The sequence below is a fragment of the Pleurodeles waltl genome, chromosome 8, assembly GCF_031143425.1.
Source record: "Pleurodeles waltl isolate 20211129_DDA chromosome 8, aPleWal1.hap1.20221129, whole genome shotgun sequence".
NCBI classification, from domain to species: Eukaryota; Metazoa; Chordata; class Amphibia; order Caudata; family Salamandridae; genus Pleurodeles; species Pleurodeles waltl.
The window spans coordinates 31,368,562-31,385,710 of NC_090447.1; the positions used below are offsets into that span (position 1 = coordinate 31,368,562).

The following is a 17,149-nucleotide window of genomic DNA, read 5'->3' on the forward strand; positions in this document are numbered from 1 at the left end:
CAAACTGACACACCACTACAGCAGTACAATATCTAGCAAACTGGTGCATCACTGCAGTAGTAATATATCTAGCAAACTGACACATCGCTACAACAGTACAATATCTAGCAAATGAACACATCACTGCAGCAATACAATATCTAGCAAACTGGCATATCACTGCAGTAGTACAATATCTAGCAAACTGGCATATCACTGCAGCAGTACAGTATCTAGCAAAATGGCATTTCACTGCAGTAGTACAGTAACTAGAAAACTGACACAATACTGTGGTAGTGACATGCCTAGCAAACTGACATATCACTGCAGCAATGTAATCTCTGGCAAACTGACACATCACTGCAGCAATACAATACCTAGCACACTGGCATATCACTGGAGCAGTACAATATCTAGCAAACTGGCAAATCACTGCAGCAGTACAATATCTAGCAAACTGACACATCACTGCAGCAGTACAATATCTAGCAAACTGATATATCACTGCAGCAGTACAATATCTAGCCAACGGACACATCACTGCAACAGTACCATATCTAGTAAACTGGTATATCACTGCAGCAGTACAATATCTAGCAAACTGACACACCACTACAGCAGTACAATATCTATCAAACTGACACATCACCTCAGCAGTACAATATCTATCAAACTGACACACTCCTGCAGCAGTACCATAGCTATCACACTGACACAACACTTCTGCAGTGCAATATCTAGAAAACTGATACATCACTGCAGCAGTACAATATTTATCAAACGTACACACCAGTGCAGCATTGCAATATCTAGCAAACAGACACATCACTGCAGCAGTACAATATCTAGTAAACTGGCATATCACTGCAGCAGTACAATATCTAGCAAACTGGCATATCACTGCAGCAGTACAATATATAGCAAACTGGCATATCACTACACCAGTACACTATCTAGCAAACTGGCACATCACTACAGTAGTAAAATATCTAGCAAACTGACACATCGCTACAACAGTACAATATCTAGCAAATGAACACATCACTGCAGCAGTACAATATCTAGCAAACTGGAATATCACTGGAGTAGTACAATATCTAGTATACTTACACCACTGCAGAACTACAATATGCAGCAAACTGGCATATCACTGCAGTAGTACAGTAACTAGAAAACTGACACAACACTGTGGTAGTGCCATGCCTAGCAAAATGACATATCACTGCAGCAGTACAATATGTAGCAAACTGATATATCACTGCAGCAGTACAATATCTAGCCAACGGGCACATAACTGCAACAGTACTATATCTAGTAAACTGGTATATCACTGCAGCAGTACAATATCTAGCAAACTGACACACCACGACAGCAGTACAATATCTAGCAAACAGACACATCACTGCAGCAGTACATTATCTATCAAACTGACACACTGCTGCAGCAGTACAATAGCTATCAAACTGACACAATACTTCTGCAGTGCAATATCTAGAAAACTGATACATCACTGCAGCAGTACAATATTTATCAAACTTACACACCAGTGCAGCATTGTAATATCTAGCAAACAGACACATCACTGCAGCAGTAGAATATCTATCAAACTGACACATCACTGCAGCAATACAATATCTAGCAAACTGGCATATCACTGCAGTAGTACAATATCTAGCAAACTGGCATATCACTGCAGCAGTACAGTATCTAGCAAAATGGCATTTCACTGCAGTAGTACAGTAACTAGAAAACTGACACAATACTGTGGTAGTGACATGCCTAGCAAACTGACATATCACTGCAGCAATGTAATCTCTGGCAAACTGACACATCACTGCAGCAATACAATACCTAGCACACTGGCATATCACTGGAGCAGTACAATATCTAGCAAACTGGCAAATCACTGCAGCAGTACAATATCTAGCAAACTGACACATCACTGCAGCAGTACAATATCTAGCAAACTGATATATCACTGCAGCAGTACAATATCTAGCCAACGGACACATCACTGCAACAGTACCATATCTAGTAAACTGGTATATCACTGCAGCAGTACAATATCTAGCAAACTGACACACCACTACAGCAGTACAATATCTATCAAACTGACACATCACCTCAGCAGTACAATATCTATCAAACTGACACACTCCTGCAGCAGTACCATAGCTATCACACTGACACAACACTTCTGCAGTGCAATATCTAGAAAACTGATACATCACTGCAGCAGTACAATATTTATCAAACGTACACACCAGTGCAGCATTGCAATATCTAGCAAACAGACACATCACTGCAGCAGTACAATATCTAGTAAACTGGCATATCACTGCAGCAGTACAATATCTAGCAAACTGGCATATCACTGCAGCAGTACAATATATAGCAAACTGGCATATCACTACACCAGTACACTATCTAGCAAACTGGCACATCACTACAGTAGTAAAATATCTAGCAAACTGACACATCGCTACAACAGTACAATATCTAGCAAATGAACACATCACTGCAGCAGTACAATATCTAGCAAACTGGAATATCACTGGAGTAGTACAATATCTAGTATACTTACACCACTGCAGAACTACAATATGCAGCAAACTGGCATATCACTGCAGTAGTACAGTAACTAGAAAACTGACACAACACTGTGGTAGTGCCATGCCTAGCAAAATGACATATCACTGCAGCAGTACAATATGTAGCAAACTGATATATTACTGCAGCAGTACAATATCTAGCCAACGGGCACATAACTGCAACAGTACTATATCTAGTAAACTGGTATATCACTGCAGCAGTACAATATCTAGCAAACTGACACACCACGACAGCAGTACAATATCTAGCAAACAGACACATCACTGCAGCAGTACATTATCTATCAAACTGACACACTGCTGCAGCAGTACAATAGCTATCAAACTGACACAATACTTCTGCAGTGCAATATCTAGAAAACTGATACATCACTGCAGCAGTACAATATTTATCAAACTTACACACCAGTGCAGCATTGTAATATCTAGCAAACAGACACATCACTGCAGCAGTAGAATATCTATCAAACTGACACATCACTGCAGCAGTAAGATATCTAGCAAACTGTCATATCACTGCAGCAGTACAATATCTAGCAAACTGGCATATCACTGAGCAGTACAGTATATAGCAAACTGATATATCAGTGCAGCAGTACAACATCTAGCAAACTGAGACACCACTGCAGAAGTACAATTTCTAGCAAACTGGCATAGCACTGCAGCAGTACAATATCTAGTGAACTGGCATATCACTGCAGCAATACAATATCTAGCAAACTGACACATCCCTGCAGCAGTATGATATCTAGCAAATTGTCATATCACTGCAGCAGTACAATATCTAGCAAACTGGCATATCACTGCAGCAGTACAATTTATAGCAAACTGGCACACCACTGCAGCAGTACAATATCTAGCAAACTGGCACATCACTGAGCAGTACAATATATAGCAAACTGATATATCACTGCAGCAGTACAATATCTAGCAAACTGAGACACCAATGCAGAAGTACAATATCTAGCAAACTGGCATATCACTGCAGCAGTACAATATCTAGCGAACTGGCACATCACTGCAGAAATACAATATATAGCAAACTGACACATCACTACAGCAGTACAATATATAGCAAATGGACACATCACTGCTGCAGTACAATATCTAGCAAACTGCCATATCACTGCAGGAGTTCAATATCTAGCAAATGGACACATCACTGCAGCAGTACAATATCTAGCAAACTGACATCGCTACAGACGCACAATATCTAGAAACTTGACACATCACGGCAGCAGTGCAACATCTAGCAAATTGGTATATCACTTTGATATTACAAAATCTAGCAAGCTGAAATATCACTTTGAGAGTACCATCTCTAGCAAACTGACTTATCACTGTGGTAGTACCATCTTTAGCAAACTGATTCATCACTGCAGTAGTATGATCTATGGCAAACTGACATATCACTGCAATGGTACAATATCTAGCAAACTGGCATATCCGTTCAGCAGTAAAATATCTAGCAAACTGACATATCACTCTGACAGTGCCATCTCTAGCAAATGGTCATATCACTGCAACAATACAATATCTAGAATACTGACATATCGCTGCAGCAGTACAATATCTAGAATACTGACATGTCACTGCAGCAGTACAATATCTAGCATCCTGACACCGCGGCAGCAGTATAATATCTAGCAAACTGACACATCGCTGCAGCAGTACAATATCTAGCATACTGACACAGCTGCAGCAGTATAATATCTAGCAAACTTTCATACCTCTGCAGCAGTACAATGTCTAGCAAACTGACACATCACTGCAGTACGACAATATCTGGCAAGCTGACACATCACTGCAGTACTATGATATCTAGGAAGCTGACACAGCACTGCAGTACTACAATATCTAGCAAGCTGACACATCACTACAGTACCTCAATATCCAGTAAACTGACACATCACTGCAGTACTATAATCTCTAGTAAACTGACACATCACTGCAGTACTACAATCTTTAGTAAACTGACACATCACTGCAGCAGTACAATATCTAGCACACTGGCATATCACTGCAGCAGTACAATATCTAGCAAACTGACACATCACTGCAGCAGTACGATAGCTAGCAAACTAGCATATCACTGCAGCAGTACAATAGCTAGCACACTGGCATATCACTGCAGCAGTACAATATCTAGCAAACTGACACATCACTGCAGCAGTACGATAGCTAGCAAACTAGCATATCACTGTAGCAGTACAATAGCTAGCAAGCTGATATAGCGCTGCAGCAGTACAATATCTAGCAAACTGAGACACTGCTGCAGCAGTACAATATCTGGCAAACTGACACATCACTGCAGCTGTACAATATCTAGCACACTGGCACATCACTGCAGCAGTACAATATCTAGCAAACTGGCATATCACTGCAGCAGTACAATATCGAGCAAACTGAGACACTGCTGCAGCTGTACAATATCTAGCAAACTGGCACATCACCACAGCAGTACAATATAGAGCAAACTGGCATATCACTGCAGCAGTACAATATCTAGCAAACTGACACATCACTGCAGCAGTACGATAGCTAGCAAACTAGCATATCACTGTAGCAGTACAATAGCTAGCAAGCTGATATATCACTGCAGCAGTACAATATCTAGCACACTGGCACATCACTGCAGCAGTACAATATCTGGCAAACTGACACATCACTGCAGCAGTACAATATCTAGCACACTGGCACATCACTGCAGCAGTACAATATCTAGCAAACTGGCATATCACTGCAGCAGTACAATATCGAGCAAACTGAGACACTGCTGCAGCTGTACAATATCTAGCAAACTGGCACATCACCACAGCAGTACAATATAGAGCAAACTGGCATATCACTGCAGCAGTACGGTAACTAGAAAATGGCCACAAAACTGCGGTAGTACAATCTCTAGCAAACTGGGATATCACTGCAGCAGTATGTTCTGAAATATCACTGTGTCAGTGTGATCTCTGATGTACTGACATATCACTATGGAAGTGTGACCTCTGGTGAGCTCACACATCAATGTGATACTATGAACTCTGGCGAGTTGATAAATCACTGCAGTACTATGATGTCTGGAGAGCTGACATATCACTGCGGTACTACATTGTCTGGTGAGCTGACATATCACTGCGGTACTACATTGTCTGGTGAGCTGACATATCACTGCGGTACTACATTGTCTGGTGAGCTGACATATCACTGCGGTAGTGCGATATTTGGTGAGCTGACATATCACTGCGGTACTACATTCTCTGGTGAGCTGACACATCACTGCGGTAGTGTGATATTTGGTGAGCTGACATATCACTGCAGCAGTCTGCTATCATTTGAACTGATGTATGACTACAATAACGAGATGCCTGGAGAGTTGATAATTTACTGCAGAAGTCTGATGTCTGGTAATGAGTACCAATGCAGTACTATGATACCTGGTGGCTTCACATATTAATGCAGGAGTATTAAATGTGGTGATGATATATTATTCCAGAAGGACAATCTCTGGTGAGTTGATATATATTTCTGCTGCAGCATGATCCCTGTGAGTTGGCATATTACTGCAGTAGTATGATTTCTGATGACACGTGACTGCATAGTATGACGTCTGGCGCGGTGACATATTACTGCAGTATTATAATCTCTGTTAACATATGACTGCATAGCATGATGTCAGGCTCGTTTTACTGCAGTAACATGATCTCCAATGACATATCAGTGCAGTCGCGAATGGCGAGTTGGCATGTTACTGCTGTCTGGTGAGTTGACATAGCAGAAGCAGAATTCTCTGCCCAGTTTAATGATGATTAGTTGATGTAAATATGCACTGTCACTAGGAGGCTATTTGTTACTGAAGAGTTTACCTCTGTCAGCATCAATATGTTGAGGAGTTGGCTTGACCCTGACACGTGATGCATCTAGACTAGTGTGGCAGCAATGCCTTCCAGGTGTACCTGCTGAATGAATGCATGGAGGGAGCTTCTCACCTGTCTGTGCGTTGATGGAGAAGTTGGGGTCATGCTGCAGGAGCCGGTAGGTTAACCTGCTGTTGGGCCCAGAGTCGCTGTCCATGGCCATGACTCTGCCAACTGCGGTCCCTCCGGGCTGGTTCTCGGTGATGGTGAAAAAGTACATCTCCTCTCTTAGTTTGGGCACGTTGTCATTCTCATCGGTGATGGACACCCTCACCGTGGTGGAGCCCGTCTTCTTTTGGTCATTCCCACCGCTTGAGGCCAACACTGTCAGGATGTAGAGGTCTTTGGTCTCCCGGTCCAGGGTGCTTTTTACAAAGAGCCATCCGGTCTCCGGCACAATGCCGAAGCTGGCTGAGTCACCATCAGAGCGGAGGTGGTAGGTGACCTGGGAAGCACCGCTCTCCTGAGACAAGGCTCGAACTTGCAGAAAGCGTGAATTCACAGGAGTCCCTTCCTTCACCTCAACGCGGTATGTGAGTGTGTCGAAGATTGGCCCATTGTCATTTTCCGCTTGCACATGCACGAAGAGTGTAAATGTTGAGCTCAGCTGGGGCACACCACTGTCCTTGGCCAAGATCTTCAGGTCGTAGCGGGAGCTCGTGTCATATTGCAGGGCCCCAATCAGTCGGATTCTTCCTGAGGTTCGGTCAATGCTAAAAAGCCTCTCCCCACTGGGGACCAGATCAAACTGGATGTGCCCATTTGGGCCACTGTCCTGGTCTTCAGCATGGAGTGTGTAGATGGTGGAGCCCATCTCAGTAGCTTCTGGGACCAAGATGGAGTCAGACGGTGTGGCAAAGGAAGGTGCATTGTCGTTGACGTCTGAGATGGTGATCTTCACTCGGGTGTTGCTGTAGGCCGGGGGAGTGCCGCTGCGCGCCTGGACATCTAGCATTAAGGTGGGGTGGGCTTCGTGGTCCAGAGGGATGTTGGTGCGGATGTTCCCAGTGCTGGAGTCCATGACAAAGTAACCATTGGGGTCGCCAGACGAGATGGAGTAAAAGATGTCCTCAGTATGACCTTTGAGGAAGGAAAGAAATAGAACATATGAAATAGATTGCAAAGATTTAAAATACATCCTGTTAACAGGGAATTCACTGTCAAAGTGGAAAGTCTCACTGTAGAGGAACATCAAACTCTACACAAACTCTTGATGGATGGACTCCATTGTCAAGTACAAAAAAGTTGAAAGGTATCACTCACTTAAGACTTAGAGCCTGATTTAGATATCCGCGGATGGGTTACTCTGTCACAATGATAACAGATACCCTGTCCACCGAAATATAAATCCTAATGTATCCTATGGGATTCCTATTTCATTGTGATGGAGTAACTCGTCCGCCAAGATCTCAGTCAGGCCCTTAGACCTGGAAAGAAAGCCAAATCCACACTCCAAGCTGTGATGAGGTGAAACCATCCTCACCACCCCACAAGAGTCTACCCCGCCTGCAACTTCTACCAGAGGAACTTATGACAGAAACCCTGGAGGATGTATATGTCAAGAAACTGAAATTTGTAGCCACAAGCGGGCCCTCTAGCTGTGAATGACTATCCTCTTTGGTCACCCTGGCACAGTGTACAGGTCCCAAATGGTACTGAAGTGTGAATGGGCTGTGAGGAACTGTGTGTGAGGGATCTATATAGAATCAGATACTATAGAGAAAGGAACAACAGCACATCATCGGGAAGAGAGTGACAGCTCTGGTGAGAGGAATGAGTGCCTTCACGTACTCTGGAGAACAGAACCCGAGCAGTGGCTGATGGGAGGAGAGTGACAGCTCTGGTGAGAGGAATAAGTGCCTTCACGTACTCTGGAGAACAGAACCCGAGCACTGGCTGATGCGAAGAGAGTGACAGCCCTGGCGAGAGGAATGAGTGCCTTCACGTACTCTGGAGAACAGAACCCGAGCACTGGCTAATGGGAAGAGAGTGACATCTCTGGCGAGATGAATGAGTGCCTTTACGTACTCTGGGCAGCAGAATACGAGCAGTGGCTTGGGGGTGGGGGGGGTGGAGGAGCTCTGTTGAAAGGAATACAAACTGTGAAATAAATCATGGTGTTGGTTGTGGTGAGCAGGCACCAGGAACCGAACACAGAAGAAACCTTAACAGTGAGGAACACAGCAAAAGCAACAGCACGAAAAAGTGAAAAAAGAACAGTAGTGAAAGGCAATGGGATAAGTGTGTCCGCTGCTGAATATGGATTCATGGCGTTGACTGCAGGGAGGGGATAACACATTTGGAAATGGGTCAGATGTCTGGCTGTGGGTTTAGATCAGAAAGAGCTGGATGTGGGCTACGGTTGAGATAACTGGATGTCAGGTTCGGGTGGAGAGAGATGGCTGTGGGGCATGGATCAGAGTCCTTGCTGTGGGTTAAGGGTTGAAAAAGCTGTATGTGGGGCATGGATCAGAGAACTTGCTGTGGGGTCAGGGTGGAGAGTCCTGGTTGTGGGGTTAGGGTGGAAAGTCCTGGTTGTGGGGTTAGGGTGGAAAGTCCTGGTTGTGGGGTTAGGGCTGAGAGTCCTGGCTGTGGGGTTAGGGCTGAGAGTCCTGGCTGTGGGGTATGGATGGAGAGCTGGCTGTGGGGTTAGGGTGGAGAGAGCTGGCTGTGGGATTAGGGCTATGAGTCCTGGCTGTGGGGTCAGGGTGGAGAGTCCTGGCTGTGGGGTTAGGGCTGAGAGTCCTGGCTGTGGGGTTAGGGCTGAGAGTCCTGGCTGTGGGGTTAGGGCTCAGAGTCCTGGCTGTGGGGTTAGGGCTCAGAGTCCTGGTGGTGGGGTTAGGGTAGAGAGAGCTGTCTGCCTGCACGTGTGGCTCAGGAAAGCGCTCGCTCTTGGGTATGGATAGAGAGCTGGCTGTGGGGTCAGGGTAGAGAGCTGGCTGTGGGGTCAGGGTGGAGAGTCCTGGCTGTGGGGTTAGGGCTGAGAGTCCTGGCTGTGGGGTTAGGGCAGAGAGTCCTGGCTGTGGGGCATGGATGGAGAGCTGGCTGTGGGGTTAGGGTGGAGAGAGCTGGCTGTGGGATTAGGGCTATGAGTCCTGGCTGTGGGGTCAGGGTGGAGAGTCCTGGCTGTGGGGTTAGGGCTGAGAGTCCTGGCTGTGGGGTGAGGGTGGAGAGTCCTGGTTGTGGGGTTAGCACTGAGAGTCCTGGCTGTGGGGTTAGGGCTGAGAGTCCTGGCTGTGGGGTTAGGGCTGAGAGTCCTGGCTGTGGGGTTAGGGCTGAGAGTCCTGGCTGTGGGGTTAGGGCTGAGAGTCCTGGCTGTGGGGTTAGGGCTCAGAGTCCTGGTTGTGGGTTAGGGTAGAGAGAGCTGTCTGCCTGCACGTGTGGCTCAGGAAAGCGCTCGCTCTTGGGTATGGATAGAGAGCTGGCTGTGGGGTCAGGGTAGAGAGCTGGCTGTGGGGTCAGGGTGGAGAGTCCTGGCTGTGGGGTTAGGGCTCAGAGTCCTGGCTGTAGGGTTAGGGCTGGGGTTAGGGCTGAGAGTCCTGGCTGTGGGCTTAGTGTGGAGAGAGCTGGCTGTGGGGTTAGGGCTGAGAGTCCTGGCTGTAGGGTCCTAGCTGTGGGGTTACGGTAGAGAGAGCTGGCTGTAGGGTGTGGATTTAAAGAGCTGGCCCTGGCTATGAATGAAGAGAGCTAACTGTGGCGTGAGGAGTAAGAGGGTCATGCTCTAAGTGGTAGTTTTAAGGGAGCTGTCTCTGGGAGTATGCTTGCTCAAGAGAACTCACTTCTGCGGGTGGTTAAGAAAGTTGTTTTAGGGCGTGCCTTAAAAGAGATGTCTACCTATGGCTAATCAATCAATTAATCAATCAATCAAAAAAAATTATAGAGCGCGCTACTCACCCGTGAGGGTCTCAAGGCGCTGGGGGGGGGGGGGGGCTTTAAACCTTGCCATGATTTCATACAGACCAGAGACTGAACGCATTTATTTTGACTACTAACACTCTTTCCAATTTCATGGAAATTGCCTTTCCTGTCCTCTGATGTCGCACCCATAAAGATTTACTCTCTGAAGGAAAATGCATTTTCTGCCAGCAGTGGTTTGAGCTCTGCCTGGCTGGAGTGCATCCACCGAGGAGCCCTGCACCTCTGTGAGCACTGGCTGGATACTCGAGCTGCAATCACTGCCCAGAGCTGGACTCCGTGTCATAAACACAGCGCTGCTCGTCTCAAGGTGTGCGCAAAATCCCACATTTTCACAGGTGAATTTCCGTGACTAGTTCATGAAATGATACTTTTGTAGCCAACCAATACTGGGCCACCATGGGAAAGAGTGGGGGAGGCACCTCTTTAAAGACGACTACACCAGAGTGCAGTAGTTGCCCCAACCCGGCTTCCTCTCCTATTTCTCGCTGACCTTGTACCATGTACAGCACTCCACTGCCTTTTGGCTAGGTTTGTGTTATAGAAATAACATATCATGTGTAATTGTAAAGCGCACATAACCCATAGGTATCTAGGCACTGAATAACAGATATTCATTGTTACCCAACTCAATGGTACTCATTTTAACGACCTCAGAATTTCGGATGAAAGGCTGAGTGGACCCGCTGGGATTTAAACCTGTGACCATGAAGTCGAACACAGGCTCCTAAAGTGGATGTATTAGTTTACTAAGCCACCAGACCCGGCATGTATGCATACATCCATACACACATACGTACATACGTACAGGTCGGGCTCATCGACATCCAGTGTAACTTTTTCACCTGAATGTGCACTTCAGGTACAAAAGTGCAACAGTCCACTGACAGGACACTGGTTTGAGCAGAAACTGTCTCTCATGGAGGTTTGTTCCTTAACTAATGATCTGTTTACTTTTAAGAGGGCTGTGTCTTGTTCCTATATGTTAATGCTTTGTACAGTTTCTAAACTTTGACCATCCACCAGTCGTCCGGAGATGGTATGATGAGGAGGTCATGCAAGTAATTGCCATGGGGGCTAGTCTTGAAAAGGGCAGTAGATTGCCACCTAGTAGTGGTCTGGTTGCCCGCAAGTTGCATACATCCCAGCTATGTATAGCACACACTGAGGAGGCATTAAACAAACTTTATCGTTACCTGGGGGGTTGTGTGCCCAGACAGTGCCCACACTTGCCCCTCTCCTGATGTCCTCGGGCACGGTGAAGAAGTACTGCGGCTGCTCAAAGAATGGTGGAGAGACAGATCCTGGAACGATGCTGATGTTGACGCGGGCATTGACGTGTGCGGACAGGCCACCTCCATCCTGTGCACTGACCACCAGCTGGATGAGGGAGTTGGCTTTACCGTTCAATGCCCAGGACAAGGAAATCACTCCTGGAGTAAGGGAGACAGAGCATCAGGTAAGAACACAACACCAAACCCAGAAATGAAACATAGTCACTGGAGACCAAGCAAACACCAAGTCAAGCCTTAACTGGGGACATACCAGATGGTTAAAACAAAGCTACTGTGACACCAACCCAAGCGATTACTGGAGACAGGCGTACACCCAGCCCGGCCTTCACTGGAGACACAGCAAAGGTTAGAACAAAAATACTGTAACACCAACACCACCAGTTTTTGGAAACCAATAAGACATAGGCCCTCATTATGACTTTGGGTGTCGCAAACCGAGGCCGCCAAAGCCATGGGCGCCAGAAGACCGCCAGTGCTGGCGGTTATCCGCCCGCCATATTATGGATACTGCCGGATGTCCGCCACATTTAAGGCAGAAATCCAGCAGTAGCCATGCTGGCGGTCGAGGCGCCTGGGCGGTGGTACCACCTGCACCGCCCCGCCAGTAGGACTCCGCCAGTCGTATTTTGACCATACAGATGGCCTGGCGGTGTTCTGCTGGCGGGGCGCTGCTGGTGGTAGCAGCACCTTTCCCTGCCGGACTACCTCCTCGCCAAACAAGGTAAGTCGGGCACCCGACAGGGAAGTGGGCTGGGGGGGTGGGAGGGTGGGAGGCGTTCTGTGTGAGTGTGTGGTGTCTGCGTGTGTGTATGAATGTGTGTGTGTGTATGCGTCTGTGAGTGTTGTGGTGTATGTGTGGTTGTATGCATGTGAGTGAATGCGTGTATGTATGTTACAGTGAGTGCGTGTCTGTATGTCAGTATGTATGTGTGTGTATGGATGAGTGTGAGCGAATGCCTGTATGGAAGTGGTGGTGCATGGGTGTATGTGTGGTGCATGTGGGTGTGTGTGTGCATAATTGCAGGGAGGGGGGCATGTTGTGATTCTAGGGGGGTGAGGGGGTGGGGGTCGGTGTGATTCTAGGGGGGTAGGTAATCACTGGGGGTGGTGGGGGGAGCCTTCTACCGGTGACAGGGAAGGAATTCCCTGTCACTGGTAGCCCTACCACCATGGTTTTCATGGTGGTGGTACTGCTGCAGAAACCATGCCGGTAGGCCGGCTCATAATACCGCTGGTGGTCATGTGTTGACTGCCGGCTCGGAGATGCACATCTCTGGCCCGGCAGTTCATACCGCCATGGCGGTATGAGTAGAGATGTGGCGGGTTGGCTGAAGCTAACCCGCCACACTCATAATGTGGCGGTATACACTGCCAGCCTGTTGGCGGTGATACCGCCACATTAACCCTGGCAGTCAAAAGACCGCTAGGTTCAAAATGAGAGCCATAGTCATTGGAGACCAGGGTAACAGTCGGTGTAAGGTGGGAGCGTAGGGACTCTCTGGGTTCCAGAAACTCATTAGCGCTGGTATGTATGTGGGGCAGATGCTTAATTGCCCTTTTTGCTGTCACCTTCATCAACTTTTTTTCCTAAGGAAGGCACAGTGAGGCGGCTGAGGGTAAAACCACACTGGTTTCAGGAGATCAGACTACATGTTCATGGAGGCTTAAGTCCTACCAGGGCACTAACGCAGATACAAGAACAGTCCTGATGTCTCCACATGTCTATCCTCGACTCACTCTGCTCTCCTGCATAGGACCGTCTAGCGGCTGTGCGCTGGACCCAGAGATTCCCTACGTAAAAGCACTATTCTGTGAGAGGCGTTTGTAGAAACGAGAGGTGTGTCTTACGCTCCGTGGTGCAGTCGTCTACCGTCAGTGGTGTGGCGCTATAATGGGCGATTGCTAGTATTCCCCAGGAGAACATGTTCTGTGTATTGGATCACTCTTCATACATGGTCATTCTACCCTGATGGTGCTCTTCACAACCCAGCACACTAGGATGCCTGCCCAGCAAGGTCTCACCTGTCTCCTTGTTCAGAGTGAAGAGCGGCGGAGAGTTCCCAGAGAGGATGCGGTAGGTCACTCGTCCATTGACACCTTCGTCCTTGTCGTGGGCCGTCACCTTGACCACAGCAGTGCCGGGCATGCTCTGGGTACTGAGGCTCACGGCGTAGTCCACCGGGTAAAACACTGGCCGGTTGTCATTGATGTCGTCCAAGAACACCTTGACGTAGGCCATGGAGTTGAGTCCACCCTGCGGAGGAACCACACACAGAAGTTAATGACACATGCTGCTCCTGGCTCTTGGCTTTTTCCAACATAACCACCATACTCAAACAGTAATGTACAGCATATCTCTGTGTATGTAAATATTTATAATTTACTTATATGTATGTATCCAGATATGTCTAGTTCTTTGTACAAATATGTATAAGAACTATGGTTTTAAATATATACATACTTTTTAGGCCTGCCTAACAAATGTATACATTATTTATGGTTAAAAACATATATACATATATATATGTATATATATTATTCTATGTGTAACCTCCCAACTAACACTTTCTAGATTCTCACCTCTTCAATCCCTCCATTTTTCTATTCATTCCAACTAACAGACTCACATGTCCACCACTCAAATGAACTTGTATTTCCCTGTACTAATCCACCACTAATCCTTTTGGGTTCCGGAGTAGCGCACTACTTGCCGAAAAGTGCTTTGATGGCTCGTCAGGGGTAGTAAGCGCTATATAAATACAATTACAATTGGTAGGATGTAGCCCAAGAACCAGTAGGCTGTGCTGCAAACTGCGACTGGATATTTCTAATGGATTGTAAGATCCTGCCCAGAGCTGCGACTGGATATTAACCTAAGACCAAAATGTATGAAGTGTAGTAAATAAGGACAGCATCTTAGTACAAGTACACAAGGAAGGGTGACGGCGTCTTCTGTGACTGAGTAACAATGCATAACTTTTTGTTAGAAGGCCATTAACTTTTAGGCTGGGACAGTGCCTGTAAGTAGAAAAGTGCAATAAGTGGTTACGCTTTGTACAACGATCTGTGAAGTTGGTTCGATAGCTCTGATAGGTTCACTTTAAACAAGCATTGGCAAAGCCAATAGGTCTCATCTATGCAAGAGCTATTGGCTTTGTCAATTAATTTTAGCCATGTTGTTCATCAGTGTGGCTGCTGTTTAGCATGGCTGAAAGTTAGAAATGTAGAGCAGAGTGGCATGGAGTGTTGAAGAGTTCAGTACAGTGTTGTATAGTGGAGTGGCAGAGAGTGTTGTGCATTGGAGTGGTACAGTTTAGAGTCACGTAGAGTGGCATACACTGGAGTGACATAGAGTAGAGTGGACTGGTGAAGAGTGCATTGTCGTAGAGTGTTACAGAGTATAGTGGCATTGAGTGCAGTGGCATTGATTTCAGCGGCATACAATGCAGCGTTGTAGAATGCAGTGCCATAGATTAGAGTGGTGCATAATAGAGTGCAATGGTGCCGAGTGCAATGGCGCAGAGTGGAGTAGAGCAGAGTGGACCGGTGCAGAGTAGAGTGGCACAGAGCCCAGTGCCACAGAGTGCAGTGGTGTAAAGTGGTGCAGAGTGCAGTGGCACAGGGTTGAGTGGCACAGAGTAGAGTGTCTTGGAGTGCAGTGGCGCAGAGTGGAGTGGCGCAGGATAGAGTGGCACAGAGTAGAGTGGCATAGAGTGCAGTGGCACAGAGTGCAGTGGTGTAAAGTGGTGCAGAATGCAGTGGCGCAGGGTTGAGTGGCACAGAGTAGAGTGTCTTGGAGTGCAGTGGCGCAGAGTGGAGTGGCGCAGAATAGAGTGGCACAGAGTAGAGTGGCATAGAGCGCAGTGGCACAGAGTGCAGTGGTGTAAAGTGGTGCAGAGTGCAGTAGCGCAGGGTTGAGTGGCACAGAGTAGAGTGGCACAGAGTAGAGTGTCTTAAAGCGCAGTGGCATGGAGTGCAGTGGCGCAGAGTGGAGTGGCGTAGAGTAGAGTGGGTCAGAATAGAGTGGGGCAGAGCAGAGTGGCACAGAGTGCAGTGGCATAGAGTGCAGTGGTGCAGAATAGAGTGGCACAGAGTAGAGAGGCATAGAGTGCAGTGGCACAGAGTGCAGTGGTGCAGAGTGGAGTGGCGCAGAGTAGAGTGGCACAGAGAAGAGTGGCATAGAGTGCTGTGGCACAGAGTGCAGTGGTGTAAAGTGATACAGAGTGGAGTGGTGCAGAGTGCAGTGGCATAGTGCAGTGGTGTAAAGTGGTGCAGAGTGGAGTGGTGCAGAGTGCAGTGGCATAGTGCAGTGGTGTAAAGTGGTGCAGAGTGGAGTGCCGCAGAGTAGAGTGTCACAGAGAAGGGTGGCATAGAGTGCTGTGGCACAGAGTGCAGTGGTGTAAAGTGGTGCAGAGTGCAGTGGCACAGAGTGCAGTGGTGTAAAGTGGTGCCGAGTAGAGTGGCAGAGAGTAGAGTGGCAGAGAGTGCAGTGGCACAGAGTGCAGTGGTGTAAAGTGGTGCCGAGTGGAGTGCCACAGAGTGGAGTGCCACAGAGTAGAGTGGCAGAGAGTGCAGTGGCACAGAGTGCAGTGGTGTACAGTGGTGCAGAGCGGAGTGGCGCAGGGTGCAGTGGCACAGAGTGCAGTGGTGTAAAGTGGCGTGCACAGTAGTGTTGAGAATGTCTTTCATGAGCTGTGACTGGCTCACTGTAAACAACGCCACAAGTTAAGAAGATTGCGTATCATCAGCTGGCTGGAGGTTACACCAGGTGTTTATGGAACATAGAAGCTGCAAAACTGCGCTGATAGAAACAAACGAATAATAATATTTGTAAAAGTTATTTTCATTCTTCTGTCTATTACTCTTATGATTCTCACAGACTGAAGGCCATGGGATGCTGTTAACGAACCTGACATGTTTGTTTGATGTCAGCATTCTGTAGACGTCACTGATGCCTGCAGCTGTCACCAGTAGCATCCTCTGATGCATGAACCAAAGAGGGGGCTGCTCCGAGGCCAGGCTGCCTCCTTCCCTCGGGACGAGCCACGATAGCAGCTGACAGAGCCTCCAGGCTGAGGGATGCTGAGTGCAGCCAGGCCCAGAGGTGTGCACTGACGCCCGAGCACAGCACATGAGATGCTATCATTCGCAGTGATGGGATCATTACAAACAGTGCAAGTTCTTGGAAGTTGGGCTGCAATCTGTGGGATGAAAGCTCCTCGCCTACAATAAACTTCCTGTGGTGCCGTGATTAGCCCTAATTGGATGATGACAAAGTGAAGGTTCTGCTGGAGGCAGAGACAACATGCTGATGGAACTCGATGTGAGCAGCGGAAGGACACATGGCTTTCTCCAACCCCGCATATATATGATAACCAAGAGTGTTTGTGCCTGGTTCTCCACCAATCAGACCTCAGCTACTGGCAGAGGTTCGGCCTGA

At 47.4% G+C, this 17,149-nt stretch overlaps 1 protein-coding gene across 1 annotated transcript in view; it reads right to left on the reverse strand.

The window, feature by feature from the left end:
- Positions 1–17,149, reverse strand: part of DCHS1 (dachsous cadherin-related 1) — a 328,180-nt gene that overhangs the window by 73,615 nt on the left and 237,416 nt on the right. Inside the window, exons 4-6 of the mRNA XM_069203663.1 lie at positions 13,732–13,963; positions 11,611–11,847; positions 6,572–7,579 (exon numbers count right to left, since the gene is read on the reverse strand). Coding sequence (XP_069059764.1) covers positions 6,572–7,579; positions 11,611–11,847; positions 13,732–13,963 — 1,477 coding nt within the window. The remainder of the gene's footprint in view (positions 1–6,571; positions 7,580–11,610; positions 11,848–13,731; positions 13,964–17,149) is intronic.